The sequence below is a fragment of the Leptopilina heterotoma genome, unplaced genomic scaffold (genome assembly GCF_015476425.1).
Source record: "Leptopilina heterotoma isolate Lh14 unplaced genomic scaffold, ASM1547642v1 Lhet_228, whole genome shotgun sequence".
NCBI lineage: Eukaryota > Metazoa > Arthropoda > Insecta > Hymenoptera > Figitidae > Leptopilina > Leptopilina heterotoma.
The window spans coordinates 1,721,286-1,744,184 of NW_025110946.1; the positions used below are offsets into that span (position 1 = coordinate 1,721,286).

The 22,899-nt window shown below is 29.7% G+C and overlaps 2 protein-coding genes across 2 annotated transcripts in view; one reads left to right on the forward strand and one right to left on the reverse strand.

Annotated features, from left to right (window-relative positions):
• LOC122502433 (GAS2-like protein pickled eggs) overlaps positions 1–22,899 on the reverse strand; it is a 306,098-nt gene that overhangs the window by 59,216 nt on the left and 223,983 nt on the right. The window contains exons 5-6 of the mRNA XM_043612483.1: positions 2,266–2,467; positions 1,643–1,727 (exon numbers count right to left, since the gene is read on the reverse strand). Coding sequence (XP_043468418.1) covers positions 1,643–1,727; positions 2,266–2,467 — 287 coding nt within the window. The remainder of the gene's footprint in view (positions 1–1,642; positions 1,728–2,265; positions 2,468–22,899) is intronic.
• Positions 17,359–19,209, forward strand: LOC122502434. The gene is made up of 2 exons (XM_043612484.1): positions 17,359–17,536; positions 18,720–19,209. The coding sequence occupies exons 1-2, from the start codon at positions 17,428–17,430 to the stop codon at positions 19,064–19,066; spliced, it is 456 nt and encodes a 151-aa protein (XP_043468419.1). The 5' UTR covers positions 17,359–17,427; the 3' UTR covers positions 19,067–19,209.

Here is a 22,899-nt window from a genome sequence, read left to right on the forward strand (position 1 = left end):
CAAATGATCGGTTGGACGTTCTAATTCAAGAGTTTTGTAAAATGTTTAGCCTGAAGCGCATGCGCCACGGAAAAAAATATTCACGGAGAAAAAAACGAATAAAGCAGAAAAAAGAATTTCTTAATGTACCAATGAGCTCTCAAGACCATTTTTTCTCGACTTCCATAGGAGATAGATGATTGGTTCGACACATGTGACTGCACTCTACAACGCAATGGTTCGCTTGGATTGGCTTATTTTATTCTGACACTAACTTAACGGAAATACGCATACATATAAACGAATTCTGACGCAACGCACATACAATATAACTCGCACTTGTAGATGAAAGAATTGAGTTTCTTTATATACTAACTGAGGAGATTAAAACTGCGCTTGTGAGAAATGTCAATATACTGAATATTAATTTTTAAAAAAATCATTTTTTTAAAAGTTATACAAAATATTTTATGGTTTTTAAAATAACATTTTTTGATTATAATTAGTTATAAAATCTCTATAAAATTTTTCAATTTTTAGAAAATAATTTTATTCTTAATTTTAAATTATAAATAAATTGACAAAAAATTTTCAAAATTAAATTCAAACTCAAAAAATGTTTATATTAAATTGTCTAAAATTTGAAGTAATAACAGTTAAAACTTGAGAAATTAATATATATATTGTCATCGGTAAATATTATGATAAACTATAAAATTTATTGGACTGTAAATTAAAAGAAATTAATAATAATTAAAAGTTTGGATTACAAAAGCACATAAAAAATGTTACGAATTTGGAACAATGAAATGTGAAATACGTAAAAGAAAACAATTATCCAAATGTTAACGGCAGGTAAAGCAGTTCTCTTTTTCCTTCCACATATTATTATTATATTCCACATATTATACAAGCTTCAACATATCTATTTATAACGCGACTTTTGGTACACCCCGTATAGAATTTTACGAAACTTTGTGTTCGAGAATTCACGATAGACAGCGAAGTGGAAACTCAAACCACGCGTTTTTAGATTGCACGAAACATTTTTACCATTTTCTGATAAAATGTTCACCAGAAAATACGAAACATTTCTACATTCAAGCTTGTTTTATAAATTACAACACTGGTTGCAGTTTCTCGACAATTGTTCTGCTTAAAGTAGTGAAAGTTTCTGGGTTTTTGAAAAACTTCGTCTAGGAATCTTAAATATCCGCTAGTGCGAAATTAGTTTCGTAAAATCTGCTGAACTTATTTTTTCCGTGCAGACATAACGAATATGTGCTCTGTCAAAGATAATGGAGTAAATTCAGTTACTCCGTTTACTCGTCAAAGAGTAGAGTGGGGAAACCGAACAAAACGCCCTTACTATGCTCCGGAGCAGTTCACAAATCGAATACTCCAAACGCTTCGCGCCGGTACAGATTTGTCAAACCGAACATGCAAATCCTTCTTGGAGTAGCCTTGGAGCACTCTTAGAGCACTCTAGAGCAGATAACCGAATTCGCTATTTAGGTTCGAATTCAGGCCCCCGGCTGCATGGTGGGGGAAGGCTACTTCTCCTCACTGGACTATTTTGATGACTGTCCATTTTCAGTATGTGAAAATGAACAGAAGGCAAAAGACATGATATAATGAGTGGCTTTGATAATAAATTCCTTACCGTTCATAATGCACTTGCGCGCTGCCCAGATCGAAGGATCCTCCAGCTTTCTGAATCAATTTTGCTGATATCATTGACCGATGAGCTGAACAGAAAATCCCTTTTAGCCTCCCTTTTTCTGCTTTACAACTTTGATTAGTTTTATTGATCTTTATAAAGAATTATAATTATTTCTAATATCTGAATGATTTAGAAAATTGATTGTTAAGATTTCTATTATTACTGACAATACTGTTAACGCTGAAATGATATTTTAAGCACACTCTAAGTTGTGCTTTGAAATAGAATTAAGTGACTTGAGGAAGTGAAGCAGTTCATAAAAGGTGAAGCATCCTTGGGATATTTTAACGAATTTGTTAATTTAGTTGATCGTTAAAGAGATAATTGGCCAATCACATGGTTTAAAAGTGCATTTAAAATAGGAATTCCACAGTGTTGGTATCACTAATGGTTATGAAAATTGAGGATTTTTAATACACATAAAGAGATGAGGGCATTGTCCTTAGTGAGAGGAAATTTAAACTTGTTGTTAGACTAATCAGTATTCGAAAAGAATGTTTGGTTAAATAATAAATCTTAACCATAGAGAAGGATAATGCGCCCTGCTGTGTATATATACTTACAGGTTCGACATCGACAGGGGTCGTGTTTGTCCAAATAATGGCTGAGGGTGTCCCAGCCTCCGCCCACTCGTACCATCACATGACTTCTAAGGATCCTCACGAAGATGAGTACCTTGGTGTCCCCGATACGATATTTGCCCTCGGAAACACGTATCATTGGAAATTGTGTTGGACACGTGCATCTTTCAACCAGATCGCGAACCTATCAGAAAAATAGAATTAATTATTAGTTTTGTTTAATAGGTATGGTTTTTAAAATTAACGTTTAAGGCTTTTTCCTTTTATTCTTAACTTTAGTTTAGAAAGCCAACATTTATAGTTTTCAAAATCCGAATCAATTTCACGCTTGGGAAAATTTTATTTTTGGGGTTTTTCATTTCTACTTGGGTTACTGTTCTCTTTTATATGTATGGTTGAAATATAATCGCTTCTGATTTAAGGAAGAATCTGACAAATAATCGGAACAGAAGTTACTTCAATGTCATAATTTCGTACTGCAAAGGAAAAGGTCAAAATAAATTTTAAATTACTTTTGGTACAAGCATAAGGAATTTAATTTTCTACATTTTGAATAATTTAAAGTTATAATGGCGAAACCAGTCCATCGCACAGTGGGGCCAAATGTGCTTTTTGTGAACATAATTGACAAAATTCAATTTGTAGTATATTCCTTCGAGTTATTTACCCGAAATTTAATGAGTAATTAACATATAAACATTCAGTATTAATTTCATAAATTTTTAAATTGTTTAAACAATTTTTTATTATTAATTAAAAATTTTTTTTAACATTAACCAACAAAATTATAATTTTTTTTAGATTTTTTAACATCTTAAGCAGGAAATAATTAAATATAATTAAACCCGTTAAAGTTGTAAATAAATAAATAAATAATAAATAATTAAATACAAAAATGAAGGATATTGTGTAAATATTTAACAATTGTTGAAAAAAATTATTTATGTTTCTTGTTAAATTTTATTTTAAAAAAATTAAAATTTCAATTTTTTTTAGTCTTGAAATTTTTTTCTATTCAAATGAACTAAAATGTGGCCAAACTCAAAAATATGGCTTAAAAATGATAATTTTTAAAATTATTTAAATAAAATATTATTAATATTTTTAACTTTTAATACAATCAAGATACTAATTTACATTTTACTTTGATTTCGAAAACAATAATTATATTAAAAAATTGTAAGAATATGTAGCTATGAAAAGAACTTCCTTATATCTAATATCAAAATTGTTTAAACCAATTATTTTTATTTTAAAAACATTAGAGTGACTTAAATAATAAAAATTTCATTTTTTAAAAATTTTTACATTTTTTGTTACATACTAGATAATTTAATAATACTAAAATTTAAATTGGGATTTAAAAAAATCAAATTTTTAATTTTTTTAAATAAAATTTAGCAAAAAACATAATTAATTTGTTTAAACAATTGTTAAATATTTACACAATACCTTTTATTTTTGTATTTAATTCTATTTAATTATTTCCTGCGTAAAATGTTGAAAATTTTTTTAAAAATTAGAATATTTTTAATATTAATAATAAAAGATTGTTTAAACAATTTAAAAATTTATGAAATTAATACTGAATGTTTTATGTTAATTACCCATTAAATTTCGGATAAAAAACTAGAAGAAATATACTACAAATTGTATTTTTTCAATTATGTTCTTTCTTCCAAAAGTTAATTAATTATTAATGTATTGTTTATTTAATAAAAGTGTAATTATATAAAAGTCTTTACTTCAAGAATACGGGGCCGTCCATAAACCACGTGGACACATTTGGGGGGCGGGGGGGTGAATCAAAAGTCCACGTTTGTCCACGAAGGGGAGGGGGGGTGTTAAAGCAAATGTCAACGTGGACATATATAATCAAAGATATTTCCAAAAAAGATATCTTAAGCTTAATTAGGATGATCATAAGTTTCAGTTAATCAATTTCCCTGACAATTTACTGATATTAAAATTAATTTCCCTGAAAAAATTCTTTTTACAGGAAAATATGAATGTTTACGGAAAATGAGTAAAATTTATGATTTTAATTATTTTTTAAAATGACAATTATAACCCTTCCTGAATTCAATTATTTTCTACAATTTGCAACTAAACCTTCGTCTCTGAATCAATTAATTTAAAAAATTTATCGAAAGTTCTTCTAAAATCTTTTAAAATTATTTTTGAATTAGATTGATAAATTTTAATTAAAATTTTTGAACATGATTGTTTTCTCTAAAATGTTAAAAATAATTTTAAAATGTTTTTTTGTATATATATGAATTTTTGAAAATATGTAATTGAAAATATTGAATTTTAAAAAATTAGAAGCTAATTTTCATTAATTTTCATTTTTAAATTTACCTTTAAAGATTTTTTATTCTTCAAAAATTATAATAAAAGACTTGAAATAAATTCAATACTTTGCAACTCTTGGTTGTTTTTATTGGGAGAGAGTGAGAGAATAATTTATTACGACAAGTGGTTTATTGCCCAGCAATTAACGCAATGACTGTTTCGTCCAGTCGTCTTTTAAAGTTGTTTTTTATAAATATCGACACCATATGTATTTATAAAATAGTTGTTTCTGTTGTACTCTATGAGTTTTCTTGTTTCACAATATTTTACTTTCACACATTGTTGCATGTATTTTTGACAGTTCAGTGCCGTACATTACATGTTTACCAGCTAGTTGCAAGATCTGTTACAGCGGAACTAAATTATATACTGGTAATATGTACTTTATTCAAAAGGGAATCTATCAATTTTACTTTTATTCAAGTTTCAAACTTGTAATTTTAAAATGTAGCCTGTTTACCGTACGTTAAATAAATGTTTAGTTAAATTTATTTTCTTCTACTCTACTCTTTTTTATTCAAAGAAATTTAGAATTTAGTCCTGTTCTATACTCTGACGATAGAAAAAAAAATTAGGGTAAGGGGCCCCAAGGTGGCCAACCATCTTTTAAACGACTGTAATTTCTAAACGGTATTATATAACATAATTACAGAATCAATAGTTGCAAACTCTGTTTTTTGCTTATAAGAAGCCATTGTAAAATATTATTAATTATTTATCCTATTTCATACAATAAGAACGACATTTTTTAAAGTTATCAAAAAATTGTATAACACACAATTTTATCGATATTAATTTATAATACTATTGTATTATATGTAAAGAAAATTACCACAAAGTTTAGAAATTTTAAACTATTAACTGTAATCACAGTATCACTTTAAAAACAATGCTTTCAAAAATTTTTTTACTGAAATTTAACGATGCTTATTCTACACTTTCCATACATATGTTATAAAAAATGTCTTTTGATAAATTGAGTTGTGTGTGCTTAGTTTCTTGTTCTCTTTAAATATTCTTTCAAATGTTCGTCTTTAATTTCTCGAGACATCTCAAGAAAAATTCTTTATTTGTCTCTTTTGTTCTCATTAAAGGGGTAAAAGTCAGAATTGAATCAGTGAAGCAAAAGGGTCAAGTTCGTGGTAGTGTTTAGTTGTTGTGTCGCAGTTTCAAGTTTGATAGATTGAAGTGATATCTTTTTGTAACGGTCATATTGGAACAAAAACAGCACTGTATTGTATTCCCATTTCATTTATTATTGATTACGATCAGCGATATTTGAAACAAGTTATATAGTACCTGTGACGTTTATATGACAACGAGGGGAATATATACTTGAACGAAATAGCAATTAGCCTTTCATTTTTTAAATTTGACAAACTCTTCGTTTTGATTATAGACAGTTACGTATCTTTGCAAAATTTAATTTTATCAAAATTGATGACTTAGAATAATTCAAAATAAGGTTATATACACTTAACTTTTTCAGGCATCTTTGAATATTTATTGGAATTCAAAAAGAGGATATTCAGGGATATTCTATGAATGTTCTAGGGATAACCATTGGTCCAGGGAAATGAAGATATTCCTAAGATGTCGCAGAGATGAGCATGAAACCTCTGGGATATTCTTGGAATATCTTAATTTCCCCGGACGAATGATTATTATCCCCAGTATATCCATAAGATATCTTTATATCCGAATGCTATCAGGATATTCTTCATTTTTTTGCATTATTCTAAAAACAATGCAATAAAAAAACTTACAAATGTTAATATTTAAAAAATTACATTTTGTTGGAAAAAGTCATTAAGCAAAACTGCTTAATTAAGGATTAAAGAGACCGGGCGCACCCCGGCGCGGGCCATACCCGAGCATTAAGTCCTGAACTGTAGGACGGTTGTGTGCCTCATGGTGGGAGAATGCTACTTCCTTTCATGAGACGCAATCGATGACTGTCCGTCGGACCAACATCCTTAAGCGAACCAGGGTCGCTTATTCTCTTCCCACGATAAAATCCCCACCCCTCAAAAAACATATATAAATATATGAGCATTTTCGCGTGAGATTTTAGTCGACCTCTTAAAATCGGCCAAATATATTTTTTGTTTAATTGTCTAAATTTTCGAGTTATGAATTTTCGAAATTTTGGACTTTTAATTGTAGACCTATATTCAGTAGCTTATAAGTCCGAAAATAGTGAGTTTAGGAAAAAGTTGTCGAGGTATGAAAGTTTTAGTTTTCTTTCTACTGTTAAGAACTTTAAACAACAAAATTTTTTTTTTAATTTTTTATTAAAAAAAAAATTAGGGCCGGATTTTTTAAAAATTTTTTTAAATTTATTTATACCTTATAGTGTAGAGAAGTTTTTTCAAATAGTCCCGAAATGGGCCTGATGTGTTAAATGAGTTTTAAAACATTTTGAAAAATCACTTGCAAGCATCACAGTGGGATTTTTTTACAATTAACTTTTTAAAACTGTCTACAGCGTAGACCCTTTAATTTAAAACAAAGAACACTCAAATAGATTAAAAATTATACGCTGTAGACAGTTTTAAAAAGTTAATTGTAAAAAAATCCCACTGTGATGCTTGCAAGTAATTTTTGAAAATGTTTTAAAACTCATTTAACACATCAGGCCCATTTCGGGACTTTTTGTAAAATCTTCTCTATATTATAAAATATAAATAAATTTAAAAAAAATTTTTAAAAATCCGGTCTAAAGTTAAAAAAAATTAATTTGTTTATAAAAAAAATTTTTTTTTTAAAAAAAATTAAAAAAAAACTTTTTGTTTACATTTCTTAAAAGTCGAAAGAAAACAAAAACTTTCATTCTTTGACAACTTTTTCTAAACTCAATATTTTCGGACTTATAAGCTACTGAATATAGGTCTACAATTAAAAGTCCAAAATTTCGAAAATTCATAACTCGAAAATTTGGTCAATTAAACAAAAATAAAAAAATACGTATCTGTTTTTTTCGATACAGAATAGAAAAAAAATATTTTTGGCCGATTTTAAAAGGTCGACTAAAATCTTACGTGGAATTGCCCATATATATATACAGTACGAAAACCTACCACGTCAGTCATATCCCATGAGTGGGAGTGAGACAGACTTATGCGATTCCCATACTTTCCTATGACTGACGGATAGCTTTTCTTACTATATATATATATAGAGTTCTGGGAAGATTATTCTCATCGATAACGCCAAGATAATCATCAGGATCTTTGTGAGTTCTATCACTTTCTCTAGTCGTGCTTGTGGGATAGATGATGATGGTAGCCAGGACTAACTTTTCTCCTGTCATTTCTCGCTACTTCTCATTTGTTGATAAACCAGTTAAACGAAAATAGAAAGCATTCCTCTCTCATTATCCATCTTTTATGCAATGATAAACAACCACCTGAGTTAGCTAATGTCAAATGACCATTCAATCATCCATTATAGTTTTAAGGAGTTATGCCACTCTAGGATTTTCAAAAAATTGGTTTTTTGCTTTAATTAAAGGTTTTTTAAAAAAATTAAATTTTTTAATAAATTAGTCCCTTAGGGTCTCAGAATTAACATATGGTAGTATTGGATACATACTTAGATTTTTTGTATTTTGTATAGTTCATTTGTTATTAACAATTTACTGACGATTTTTTGGTCGAATTTAGAAAGTTTAACTTTAGAAATACGTCATTTAACAATAAATAAATATATCGAAAAAATCCTACGTGATGCCTGAGCTATGGTAATATGTATAATAAAAAAAATATAAATAACGGAGAAATGTAAGATAACGACTGTTTAATTGAGATTGCGATCAATATTGTAATCAACATTATATAGAAAACAAAGCTCACTTTTCATCAACATTGGCGACAACAAATTGCCGCAACAATCATTTGCAATCATGGCAAAAGTCAAGAGTCACTTGTAACGAGAATGGTGCGGCATTTTCCATTATAATACTGAGCAAAAAGATGATCGGCAAACAAGCCTTTACCGCAGGCGCTGATGTAAACGTAGAAAATTGTCAGTTTTGTCGGCAGTTATTCATGCCTTTTTATATATAGATATACACGCATTTATATCGCTGCCTTAAAACGTCGTTTCCATTTTATGAAAGTTGCATATTTAATGCTAATCAATCTTTTATGATATTGAAAAATCTTTCTTTTACACTAAATGGAATTTCTCGATTCATTTTCTAGAGAATTGTGAAAGTATATATGCAGAAATAATTGCAAACAGTAAAAAGTACAGTACTTTATTCGAAGAGTCATTTCTGTGAAAGAATTTGGGACTTTCTGTTACAAAATATAATATTGAATCAATATAGGTCAGATTTCCAATTGTTATAATTGAATTGATGTAGAACGAAGTAGTGCGGGCAAATATCGCTTCTCGAGACGAACATTTGAATCTACAAAAGACAAAAGTGACTAAAGGACCAAATGATCGAGACATGGTACACGGTTTTCTTTGACCTCACTCGCCTCGTTGTGAATGCTTACAATGAACGTCGCATGGTTCTAAAGAGAGGCGATCGTTGAACCACGTTACAAGCAGATCTCCTGTTTATCCTTCCATCTTTTGAGGCCGGGTCACCATAGGTTTTATGCCGCGCGCTTCCGCGTCAACGTGTCCATTAACGTAACAACAATGCGAAGAAAACTAATCTTGGCAGTTCCCGACGCTTCTTTCTCTACATGTACGATGCAAACATGTGTTGCATACGCCTCGCCAAGAAAAGATGCAGTCACGTGCTCCAGTGGCGCAGCCACTCAGAAAACCATTAACTCAACATAATCATTAACGATTGAAACCAACAACCTTGCCACTTTCGGTTTTTATTATTTCATTATCATCAGCCTTTGTAATTGCTATTATTCTTAAAAAAAACTTCCATTGTGATAATAATCTCTAATCAACTACTGACAATATTAATTTTCTGTTTCTTCATTAAAATTCTTTTCTCCATAAGAGTAATTATTAATAAGTACATTATTAGTTTCCGTTGAAAAATTGATAAAATAATGTATGAAACTCATCGTAAATGCTATAACAGGACGTTATAAAACTTTTTAATTCACAAAGATAATATCACAAAGTTTAAAATTTAGTGAAAATCTGACACATCTAAAAAGGGTCTAATATTTTTATCCTATTGTGAATCGACTCGCAAAGTAGAAATCCATTGACAATGGACTATCTAATATGAAATCAATACTAAAAAGCGTTTAAGCCTAAACTATGCTTCGTGATCTACACTTTATGTAGAAAATCATGTATGCGATTGACTATCGTTCTGCATAGCGGACAAACAAACTCAAGGAAATTGTAAATCAGTTATTTATAATATCAGCTGAATGATGAAAATAGTGGCTTAATGGTCAGGCACCAATAAACCAAACTGTAAATATGAAATTAGATAACCCAGTGGGAAATTTCCAACCGGCGCGGATCCTCGCCTGTACCGACGCCGGAGTAGTGGTACTGGCTGGGAACCGCCTGCCTACCGCCCGAAAACTGGTATTCTACCAAAAGATGACTTGGCCAGGAGCTGGCTGGCCATCCGTCTCGGAACTGGCATTCTACCGCCCGGTAACCGGCCGCGAAGAGCCGTTCCGTGTATAATTCAACCGGCTGGGACCCGGCACTGTACCGACTGCGGATCTTTCATTTCCTAGCCAGATGTGCGCTGGCAATGCTGGCATTCTACCGCCTGACAACCGGCTCGGATCAAAATAATAATTTCAACAAATATCAATAAAAAAATAATAATTAATTGCAAAAGATAAATACTGATAACAATTCATTGATAGTTCACTTTACACATTTTTTTATACACTTAACGGTATTTTTTTATATTCACATTTGAAAAATCCTAACGCTTGGGGGTACGAACCTACGCCTAACCGAATATTTACGCACCGAAATCTCGCACGCTAACCACTATGCTACACTGAAAAAATTACATTCTAATTTGAAGAAAATCTTCTTAAATATGCGTCAAGAATATTCCCCACTTAAATTAGGTGGGAAATATTCTTACAAGAAGAAGAACATTATTATTGTAAGAATATTTCCCACTTAATTTAAGTGAGGAATATTCTTGGCTCATATTTAAGAAGTTTTTCTTAAAATTAGAATGTAATTTTTTCAGTGTACGCTCGCATGGAACTCTCAAACCTTAAATGCTTTCAAGTCTCACTAGCTAAAATGAAAATTGTAAAATTACTACGCGGCAATAAACAATTTTCAAATACGGACTGATGTTATACCGGTATTTATGAATATTTTAATATTTCGTTTAAAAAGAAACTTGTTAAAATTGTTATTTTATTATTATATTTTTTAATATTTTATTACGTAATTATTAATATTTGAATGCACAACACATTTTTTTAATTATTTAATTTGCAGAAAAGTGTCAATAAATAATTACTTAATATATTGTTTAAATTAAAAAGAGATTATTAATTAATTAACAATAAATAAATTAATTAATAATCTGTTTTTTATATATTTATTTAATGTGTTATTTATTGTAGGTATTATTATATATTGAACACATTTTCTTTCAAGTTAATATTATTATTTATTAAAAATTATTTATTTAATTGCACATTAATAATTAATAATTAATAATTAATAATTAATTAGCTATGATATATATAATAAAATAAATTTATGATTATACTGATAATGTGAACTATAACAATAAATGACGAGATCCGCAGTCGGATCCGCCCCAGCACCGAGCCAGTACAGACCTAACATCCGTCATTCTTCCGACGCCCGTAGAAGAATGAAATCCGCAGGCGGAACAAATCCAGCACCACGCCAGTACTGACGAAAGTAGAAAGGCGGATCCAAAATTCTGAGCCTAATCTGTTCCGCGCCGGTTGAATTTTGGGATCCGAATCGGTACAAAACATCGGTACTGGCGGTCCGCACGGGCGCGGATCCCAGGCGGTTGTAAACTCCGACATTCGTCCGACTTTTCCTCCTGGGAAGGAAGGAACACGGAACCCAGATAACAAAATGCTTGCAGTGCTGTAGGAATTTTGCACTCATATGTGCGCAGTAAATATCACGTATGCTCTCATAACACCACACAGATGTGTCCGCATGTGTGGCAAAAAAGCAATCATTTTGTGTGTTACCATAAAAAGCTAAGCATATGAATAGCTTTAGTGTGCGCATTTGTGCTAATCACGTGCGTGAATGTTATTTGCTCGCAGTGTGCACGCTCGAGTGCCATTCTCGCGAGACGGTCATCGTGCGACGCACGTTTGTTTTCTGGGGAAGAAAATGTGATTTAAAAACCGTTTACTAAGTCCTAGTAATTTAGCGTTGTGGATCCTGGATAGTTTTTTGTAAACAAGTTCTAAAATCTTCTAGTAAATTATTATAATTTAGTTTTGAAATTTCGATTTTTCTTCTAAATAGATTCAAATCCACTTTATTCACCAGCAAATAGTTTTTAATTTGCAGTAGTATTGCTGTATCCAGTTAACAGGCATCACAGTACCTTTTTCCTCAAAAAAGGTACAAAAAGGGGACAAAAATGTACACGGAAAAAATAAGTTCAGCAGATTTTACGAAACTAATTTCGCTTTATAAATAGATATGTTAAAGCTTGTCTCGTCGCGTCGGTATTATCCCTAGTAGAAATTTGTCATGGAGCCACTCGATTGTTCAAGTTACTAGACAGTTTTTGTCACGGACGCTGATTCTAGTCGGACTGGTAAATAACTGTAAAGTTACTGACCAACGCTCTTCGTCAAAGATTCAAGTTGAATTTGATATTGGCTAGACATAACTTCTGTCTAGTATAACGTTAAATGTATATTAAAGCTGCAACAGTCGGGCCAACCGTGGCCAGAGTTTGGCCGACCCAGAAAGTATAAGTCAATTAAACTGTGTTTCACAGAGTTTTGCCAACCGTTGGGACAAGCGTGGCCTAGAGTTCGACCGACCAAAAAAATGTAAGCCAATTAAACTGCGTTTCACAGAGATTTTCCAACCGTCGGGCCAACCGTGGCCTAGAGTTCGGCCAACCGAAACTGAAAGTCTTTTAAACTACGTTTGGATGAGTTGTGCCAACCTTTGTCGCCAAAGTTGGCCCGACGGTTGGTTAAACTCTGCATGTAATGGTTGGCTTGCAAAGTCGGGCCAACTGTGGGCACTAGTACTTGCCAAAGTTGGGCAAACTCTGGCATCCAGAACTTCGCTTGCCAAAGTTAGGCCAACCTTCAAACTCTGGCGGCCAACCCAAATTCGCACCTGGGGTGATGTTAATAATTTTAATCACAAATAGATCGCACTGAATTCTATAACATTGAGTCTACATTTCATGATTACACTTTGAAAAAGATTTCAAAAAAAAAGAAAAACTTGTTTATTGAAAAAAAAAAAAAAAAAAAAAAAAATCATTAAAAAAGAAGGGGGAAAAGGTGATAAAATTGAAATAAGGGGACAAAAGGGGAAAGGGGACCAACTGTGATGCCTGATTGTTAATTCAAACAGAATTAGCTAACAATTAGACCATGTATTGACAGTTAAAAATCAGGTAAATTTGAATAAGCAAAAAAAAAGATAAAAAATCAAGAAAGAAAGTAAGAATAATGAATGATATCTACATAACCTTCTAAATCTTTAGTTCCGAAACTCATCAAACTTGAAATAAAAAAATCTTTAAATGTCCGCAGTTTTCCAATATTGAAAGATTTATTTTAAGTTTCATGAGTTTCATGAGCTTCAAGACTAAAGATTCAGTTAATTGCAGTTAAGTTAATTTCAACTTTCAGGGAATTTTCGGTGTTATGTGGGAGTCGATTTTTTGGATTGTAAAACAAACACATTCTTTCTCTTTCCCCCAAGTGGTCTTTTTTCTCTCTCTTTTGGAAGAGAAATATTTTCTCCTTCTCTCTTATGTACTACATACTGTTAATCTCTATCCTATATCGTTGGATTAGATTACGTAACTAGAGACGACCTTGCATTACAGCATCATAACCCACCTGCAATGCGCCATACAATATTCACGTTGCCACTACATATATATATATATATATATATATATATATATATATATATATATATATATATATATATATATATATTCACGAGGTAGCTCCTCATTCTATAGACGTCTGACAAACAGGAAACGTAGCCTGCAAAAGCAACTGGCCGTGGATTATTGTTGAAGCCAATTTTAAAAAGAGTCGAGGAACAACATCGACGCCTCTAAAAAACAATGACTACTCAAATTCAAATCATAAATATCTTTCTTCGCTTTTATATCTGGAATGAAACTTCCGCTGGCAATGATGAGCTTGATTGGTCAATCGGTATGTTAGATTGCAGTTATAATTTGTGTACAATTTCACTCCATAAAGAGAAACTGGATTGGCTGATTATGGCTTCAAACTTAATTCTGGGTAATTTTCAATTGAAATGGGTAAACTCATCAGATAGTAGCTCTAACTCTTATTGATGATTATACACTCCACGTTTCAACACCTAGTATTACAGAACTTTGAGTTTTGGAAGACAGCGATCTTACCATTAGTGTGTGTATCTTTCGAAACTAATTAATTGATTTCAACTGCATAAATCTTAAAAATAACAATTTTAAACAATTAATTTGATTCCCGTTCATTTTTCCGAAAGACCTTTCCATGAAGGGTACATTTCCCAAATGTCAAAAATTTCGAATACCACTTCCCGAAGACTTTTTTCACGAAAATTTAATCCTCAATGACTTTTTACTATATCTGAAAACATTAAATCTATTTATTTTTCTGCAACTATTAACCCGGCGAGTATGTGGCGCGAAACTGTTACACCGACTATGTGGTGGGCAAGACATACCCAGACTGTAAATTTGCTTATAAATGTTACATATGGCTATATTAAGTTGATTTCTGGTATTATATTATAAAAAGGCATGTACTAAAATGTATTTTCTTAATTATTTATTTATTTATGATGACAAAAACAAGTCTTTGTCTTAATATTTATCATATGTGTTATTGGTGTGTTGTGTATGAGCGTAGGAGTACGTTTAGAATTAAGTCATCATTGTATTCTTTTTTATATATATATATTACTCTTCAAAGGGCCTTTGAGCCCGTATATACATTAAATAATATGATTAATTACAACAATAAAATATTTAAACTTTTAAAAAATGAAATTTTCACTTTTATAAAGTTAGGACTTTAAACAGTATAGAATAAGAAGTATAATACTGCTTTTTAGAGTATATTACGATTCAATTTTCTTTCATTTAAAGGCAAAATAAAAAAGTCTCCCATGTTGTGCACATATAGGCAAAATGTTATGCCAAAATGAAGTTTACGTCCAAGTAATTTAAGACATAATTTGCACAACACTATCACCACATCACCATCTTCTCTTATAAACCCATAACTTCAGCTACTAAAAGTGCCAAAACGATAAAGTAAAAATTTTTGGATTTAATAAGGTTTAAGTAAGTGTGCCCTAGTAGAAATTTGTCCTAGTTATTATAAAGAAACTGTCCAGTCGCGCTTGAAATTGTCTAGTTACTTTACTAGCCAAATGGCTAATACACCGAAAAAAATGCCTAGGACCCATATGCCAGGAATTGACTAGGTTTCCTAGTTACGAGAGGAGCCAACTATAGAATCCTGGTCAAAGTAATAAGATTCAAGCATAGTTAAAGTGACCAGGAAAATTAGTCGATGTAATCAGGAAAAAATAGTCAAATTGACTAGGAGAATAATATTAGATTTACACTGTGTATCATAATAATTATTTGAAATTGCTAATCAAATTCTTATTATCAAATAAAAGAGAAAAACTAATTAAAAGAAAAAAGAAAAAAAATAATTATTGTATTTGAACATATTTATATTTGAGTTTGTATTTATATACCTTAGAATTAATTTAAACTTATGAAATAAATATTTGACGCAGGGGGGACGCGAACACCTGAACCTAACGAATACGCACTTTGAAACCCGGAACGATAACCACTACACTAAACACGACTTGGTATTTTAATTTTTAATAGACACTAGATTTTCGAGTCAAAATACAATACTTAATCAGATGATGTTTTATACATTTCGAGTACACAATTTTATACACTTGTCAAAAACTATTTATTTTTAATTATTTATGACATTCAAATGAAAATAAATTTAAATACACAAATTATTGCAAAGGTAAATTTTCAAACACACTGCGCGATTAAAATAGTAAAAATGTTGTCACCACGTGCGTAAAAATGTCGACGATTTATATTGAAACCTAACCAAAAAAGTCTGAAAGAATTGACTAATATAATTAAATAGTTTACTTTCTAAAACATGGACTATCTATATTTCCAGAGGTTCCGAGAAACCAGCAATTTTGATGTATGTAAGAACTCCATTTTATGTACAAAAAATAGACGCGAGTAATGATAAAAAATCGTTTTACGAAATCACGATAAATGACGCGACAGATATAGAGGTAAACACTGTCAGAACAGAAACAGACGCGTGCGCATTATGGAAATAGGCAAAATTACTAAAATCCTAGTCAATTTGACTAGGATTTGCAGGGTTGTTTTTGCCAGGCTTGAATTTGTTGAATCAACCTAGCGATACTAACCATAATGATTAGGAATCCTTATTACTTTTACTAGATTAAGATTAACTATAGAGTTATAGTTAATAATACCATCGAGATTTTTTTCGGTGTAACTCGAATGGAGTGTCACGCTTTTTTCATCAAGTTATTATCTAGCCTAACTTGATAAATTCTGATCAACAGTCCTAAAGAAGGACTAGACGAATCAATTCTTTTGAATATTCCTAAAATTTGTTTAATATTATACATAGTTAACATATTTATTTCATAAAATTAATGAAAAATGTCAAATTAACACCAAAAAAAGTTACAAACTTTATTTAGGAAATAAATAAATAAATATAAATAATTATATGTAAATAAATAAATAAATATACAGAATTACACACAATAATAAATTATATAATTATATTTCCGCTAATATTTAATTAATTACTACATTAAAATATAACGGATATAATAAATTATTGTAAATAATTTTCTATAGTACTATTTAATTTTTAACTGAAATAAAAAATCTATATTTAAAAATACTAAATATTTATCACTGCACTGAAACAATATCCACTTTCTGACTGCACTATTAAAAACACCTGAAACAAACATTTTTATATTTATTATAAATATACCATGAATTATTAGACCTTAAAATACTGAACGCAATTTCAACGAAAAAATCTCGGGGGGGGGTAACGGGGAGCGAACACGGGTTCGCTGGGCGAGAGTCGCACCGCTTACGCAATGAGCCATTCGAATCGATGAGTGCTAGGGATCAAATAAAAGATATGTCAGAAAATTCAAATTAAATGTTTTTTCTCTCTCACTCTTATGGCGCCTGCCTGCGCAGGCAGGCAGGCAGTGAGGTGAGAGTGTACCTTAAGTGTTTTAAAAACTTTTAATTCAATTTATATTTCAAATAAAATTTCTATAATCATACGTTTTGTCAAGTGTAAAGATTATTTTTTGTGTACTAAGAAATTCCTATTTGGACGATATTATAGGTTATGTCAGCTAAATCGACGAGAAAGGTTTATCACTTTAAAATAATTGAATTTCTATCGGAGGATAAAAAAAATGGTGCTGAAAATGCTGACTTAGATATTGTACCGTCGAAACGGATTGAATATGTTCCAGCAGATGGATCAACAACGGTAAAATTTCCTCATGGCCCATACACGAAAAAAAGCCAAAGTTATCCATTCACTGGTAAAAAATAAACATGATCCACTTGCGGATTGGCCAACTTTTATTATAGACATAAGAGGAGAAACAGGTATCTTGTTTAATTAATTATTTAATTTTTTAACATTAATAATTTATCTATAATAATCTATAATCTATAATTAATTATTAATCTATAATAAAAAATCTTTTTGAATACTTGAAATTTTGTAAAATTCAATTGAAAATAATTAATTTATTTTAACTATTTATTTACAATGTTTAAAAGCAATTGTTGAAGAATTTTAATTGCAAATTTTGAAAATAATTAAAATATCAAAAATTTTGATAAAAAATCTTTAAATGTAATTTTAAAAAATAAAAAATTAATGAAAATTAGTTTCTAATTTTTTAAAATTCAATATTTTCAGTATTTTCAATTACATATTTCCAAAAATTCAAATAGATACAAAAATAATAACATTTTAGAATTACTTTTAACATTTTGGAGAAAACAATTATATTCCAAATTTGTAATTAAAATTCTTCAAAAAATTAATTAGTTTTTTTTAAATTATATGAAAATTCTTTTAAGAAATTCAATTATTTTCGAAAAATTCCATTGAAATATTTTTAAAAACTAATTATTAGAATTGTTTAATTTTATTTTTTTAAGATTCAATTATCTTAGAACAATGTCAATAAAAATGTATGAAAATTTAATTTTTGGACTTATTAAAATTGTTGAGAAATCATGGTCCTGTTATAATTAAAATTCTTTAATAACTTGATCACTTTTATTTATATTTTTCACAAATTCAATTATTTTTAAAAGATTTTACCAAATTTTAATAGTTTGGAAATTTTTTAAAATTGGAAAACTATTATCTTTCAAAAATTATTTAAAAATAACTTAAAAAAACTATGGAGAGTTACAATTATTATAAAAAATTGAGTTTTTGTATTTAAATAATTGAATTCTTAATAACTTTTGGAAAATTATTTAAATTAATTGATTCAGAGATGAAGTTTAGTTGAAAATTGTAAAAAATAATTGAATTCAGAAAGGGTTATAATTGCAATTTTTATAAATTATTTATTTTATTTTGTCAGGAAAAATAATTTTAATGTCTTTAAATTGTCAGGGAAATTGATAAACTGAAACTTTGTGACCACCCTGTGTTTTTTACTTTAATTTTGCTTCCTATTTACAAAGTAATAATTTTAATTGTTCTAAACCAGTAAAATTTAAGTAAAACCACTTAAAATAATTAAACTATTCTTAATTATTCTAGAAACTTATGAGAAGGCTGAATTAGTTTTGGCAGACATGAAACGCAAAAAATATGGCTTTACTACTGATGCAACTGAAGAACCAGAAGAAAGGTTAAAAAGGATCAAAAATATGTATTGTTTAGAATACGAGGAAAAATTAAAAAAAGCAGATTTAAAAGCCATTTTTGAAGTGCCCAATTTAAATAAGGAATTTGAAATGGAAGACTCGAAATCTTCAGAAGGATCTGAAAACAATGTCTCATCGTCTTCGTCAGATAGCTCGTCTACAAACCAAAAAAAAGTTACAAAAAAGTTTAAAGTTAAAAACAAAAAGAAAAAGTCAAAAAAAATTCAAAAAGTGGTTTGACAGGCACTTCAGAAGAATTCTCAGCAAACGCAAAAGTATCGTCGAAAAAGTCAAAAATATTATCAGTAAATTCAAAAATATCCTTGCCGAATTTAGGAACATCTCTGGAAAATTTAAAACCATTTGATCCTCTGTCGGCAGCCGACATTGCAGGTAAAAGCAAAATTTTATTATTATTATTGAAAAATATTTTTAAATACTACATAAGATTTAAGGAATTGAAAAAATACAATACATTTTAAAAATGACTGACTATTAATATCTTTAATTTATCATATATTTTAATTAATTAATGATTTTTATTTCAGAAAAGAGCTCTATTTCAAATTCTATTTCAGTGGAAGAGGAAAAAATATCAACATCGTCTGCAATGACAAACCCAATTCATTCTCAAAATGGTAAACCAGCTGGTACGTGCAATATGCATTAGGCTTGATAATTATAGAAACGTATTTAATTTTATTGGTTTTTTAGTAATATTTTTATTAACTAATTGTAAATATAATTTTCTTAAGAAAAGTATTTTTGAATTTCAGAATTTGTGCACAAATCCAGGGATATAATTCAAGATGAATTAGTAGTTCTCGATCCATTCGCTCTAAAGCAGATTGTACTAGACAATCCTCTCATTCAAACAATTTACGAAATAGTTCAAAATCAAGAATACCAGCTTGGAAATGTTATGCATGAAGTAAAAGAATTAAAACTCGTGCTTAATAATCTACAAGCAACAGTTGAAAGATTTTGTAGAAGTCAAAACTTGGAGACTCAAGATCTAAATATCCAATTTGAAATTGAGTTACCTGTGACAACACAGGAAAATTTAGATAAACCCTGCCGGAAGAATGGACTGAAATTGTACTGGGGATTTAGTACTGAGAGCTCAGTGCTATTTCAGTAAAAATTTGCTGCGTTTCAGCACTGAAATTGTACTGGGAAAAATTACCTGCAAAAGGGTCGCTATAGGTGATGTTTATGGCTTGACCGTCATTAAGTTGAAGGACGAATATTTCTTTGTTAATGTTAAAAATAATTTTTATTTATATTTCAACATTATATTTGTTTTTCATGAACTCAGATTCTTTACAAGTAATTATTATGTATGCTAAATATTCATAAGAACCTAAATTCAAAAATAATATCCGTTTTTACGTAACAATTAGAGTTTGCGAGATAGTTTATAACTTTTTTAATTACAATTTTTTGATAATGAATTTTAGATATTTGTAATTATAAAACATTACAGATTTAATTTTTTTTGTTTTGAAAAGTGAATTATTTAAATTGTAAACTTTTTAAGCCATAAAATTATAATCCCATACAACAATAGGCTTTCGGGTCTATTGTTAAAGCAGGGGTTGCAATATAAGTTTAAAATTTAACGGGAATTTCGTTGAAAATTTTGTTAACATTTTTTTAATTTCACTTCTAGACTGTTAACAATGGTTTGTTGACATAACCTACATTTGAAACTATTGTTAAAGGACTTTAAAAATGTCTACCGAAACATTAAAAAAAACGGACTGAATTTGTCCTTTTAAGCTTCAAGTGATCTCATTGGTTGGCGTCACTAATGGCGGGATAATTTAAAAAAGGATTCACAAAGATATTTGAATTTTCTCGTTACAATAAATAATTTAGTTTCTAATATTATTTATTAATTAAATCTTCAAAAATTGTAATTGTAATTTGACAAATTTCTACTAGGGTGGGGCATGACATGCCCAACCTCATACTCGCCGGGTTAAGAAATGGTTGTTTAACTGCATAAATCACAAAAATAACACCTTCCAACAGTTGTTTTTACTATAAAATAGTAATTCTAATTTATTTTTCAACTAACAAAAAATGAATATTTTTACTATACAGAAATATCGAAAATAACTATTTTTAACAGTCCGTGTAGAAATTGCCCCACTTGTCCCTATTTAAAGTACGGCATTGTAAGGGTACTGTCTAGAACATTCTGACTAGATAAGACGAATCAGATTCTGGTAGAAATCTAAACAGTTTATATGAACAATTTTAGAATTCACCTTTGCCAAGGGACTGTTTTTAGTCTAGAAATGCCCCGATTAGTGGAAAAAAGGCGTTTACACACTGTTCAGAGGCAACAAACATTTCTAACGCAAATGTGATTGGCTGTACAATCACATTGAAATCCGTATTTCAAGGATTTCAAGAAAATGTAAGACTTTATTTAAAAAAATAAAAAATTTTAATATTATTGTTATTGATTTTCAAACAGTTAAATTGAATTACGTGACAAAATATTTACATTAAATATTAATATAAATATTTAATGCATTTATAAAGGTTATCATTTATAATATTTGAATTTCGAGCCAATATTCTTACCTATTACTACAGATTTTACATATCAGTACAATTTAGTACATATCGGACCCAGATGTCAGTACAACTCGCTATTTCATTTTATTGTATTAACCCTTTGAGGGGCGGTGGGACGTATACGTCCCACCTTTAAAAACCTCAATATCTTTGACGAAAATTAATATTTTTCAGTCAAATTTAGTGCGTTCTCTTCAGGAAGAATAGGGCTTTAAAAATATGTAACATGTTAAAAAATTCCTATTGTTTAAAAAACTTCATAAATTATTGTTAAAAATCACGAATTTTTTAAACATTTTAAAATCGACTAAAAATTGTTAATCGGGGGTTTTTGGGGTCTCTGATTACGAATCTGATGTTAGTTTTTAAAAATTCAAAATGGCGGATCCAATATGGCTGACATTTTTTTTAATTAATCGGATTTGCTTGAAAATGTTTACTCGGGGGTTTTTGGGATCGCTGATTACGAATCTGATGTTAATTTTTAAAAATTCAAAATGGCGGATCCAATATGTCAGATGACAAATGTAAAAATTTATTTGATTGTCACGAAACTTGTTACTCGAAGGTTGTTGTAGTCCCTGATTACCAATGTTTAGTTTATTTTTAAATTTAGATTGTTGGTTAATAATTAGCGGAGAAATTTATAAATCAGTGACTTTGAAAATTCACAAATAACAATTTTGAAGTAAATCCAATTAATTTAAAACAAAATTGACCGCCATGTTAGATTCGCCATTTTAAATTTTTAAGAACTAACATTAGATTCGTAATCAGTGACCCCAAAAACCCCCGAGTAAACATTTTCTGATGAATCCGATTAATTAAAAAAAATTGTCCGCCATATTGGATACGCCATTTTGAATTTTTAAAAACTAACATCAGATTCGTAATCAGCGACCCCAAAAAACCCCAAATGAATATATTCAAGCAAATCCAATTAATTAAAAAAAAAATGTCCGCCATATTGGATCCGCCATTTTGAATTTTTAAAAACTAACATCAGATTCGTAATCAGCGACCCCAAAAACCCCCAAATAAATATTTTCAAGCAAATCCGATTAATTAAAAAAAAAATGTCCGCCATATTGGATCCGCCATTTTGAATTTTTAAAAACTAACTTCAAATTCGAAATCAGCGACCCCAAAAATATTAAGACATGAGTTGTAAAGAAAATCCGTTCATATGAATAATGTGCCCCTCAAAGGGTTAAACGGTACATAGACTATCCAAGAATGATATCCCAATGGGAAATAGCCATTAGTCTACCATTGCTGCATTAATGGCCCAATATTGGAAGCCATTGGTTTTCTCTAGGTTTATTATTGGCACCCAATAATGGACCACTAATGGTAAAATCGTGGGATGTCCACGCCGATGCCAATAATTGGCAACTATTATTGGCACATTATTGGCTGCCATTAAAAAACCAATAATAAAAAAAAATTTTTTTTATTAAATTTTATTAAATAATAAATTT

Bases quoted from the DNA above. Each gene is read 5' to 3' on its own strand.
- LOC122502434 (XM_043612484.1), top strand. From the start codon at position 17,428: ATGGCCCATACACGAAAAAAAGCCAAAGTTATCCATTCACTGGTAAAA. The intron at 17,537-18,719 runs GTATCTTGTTTA...TAATTATTCTAG, and splicing joins AGACATAAGAGGAGAAACAG to AAACTTATGAGAAGGCTGAA.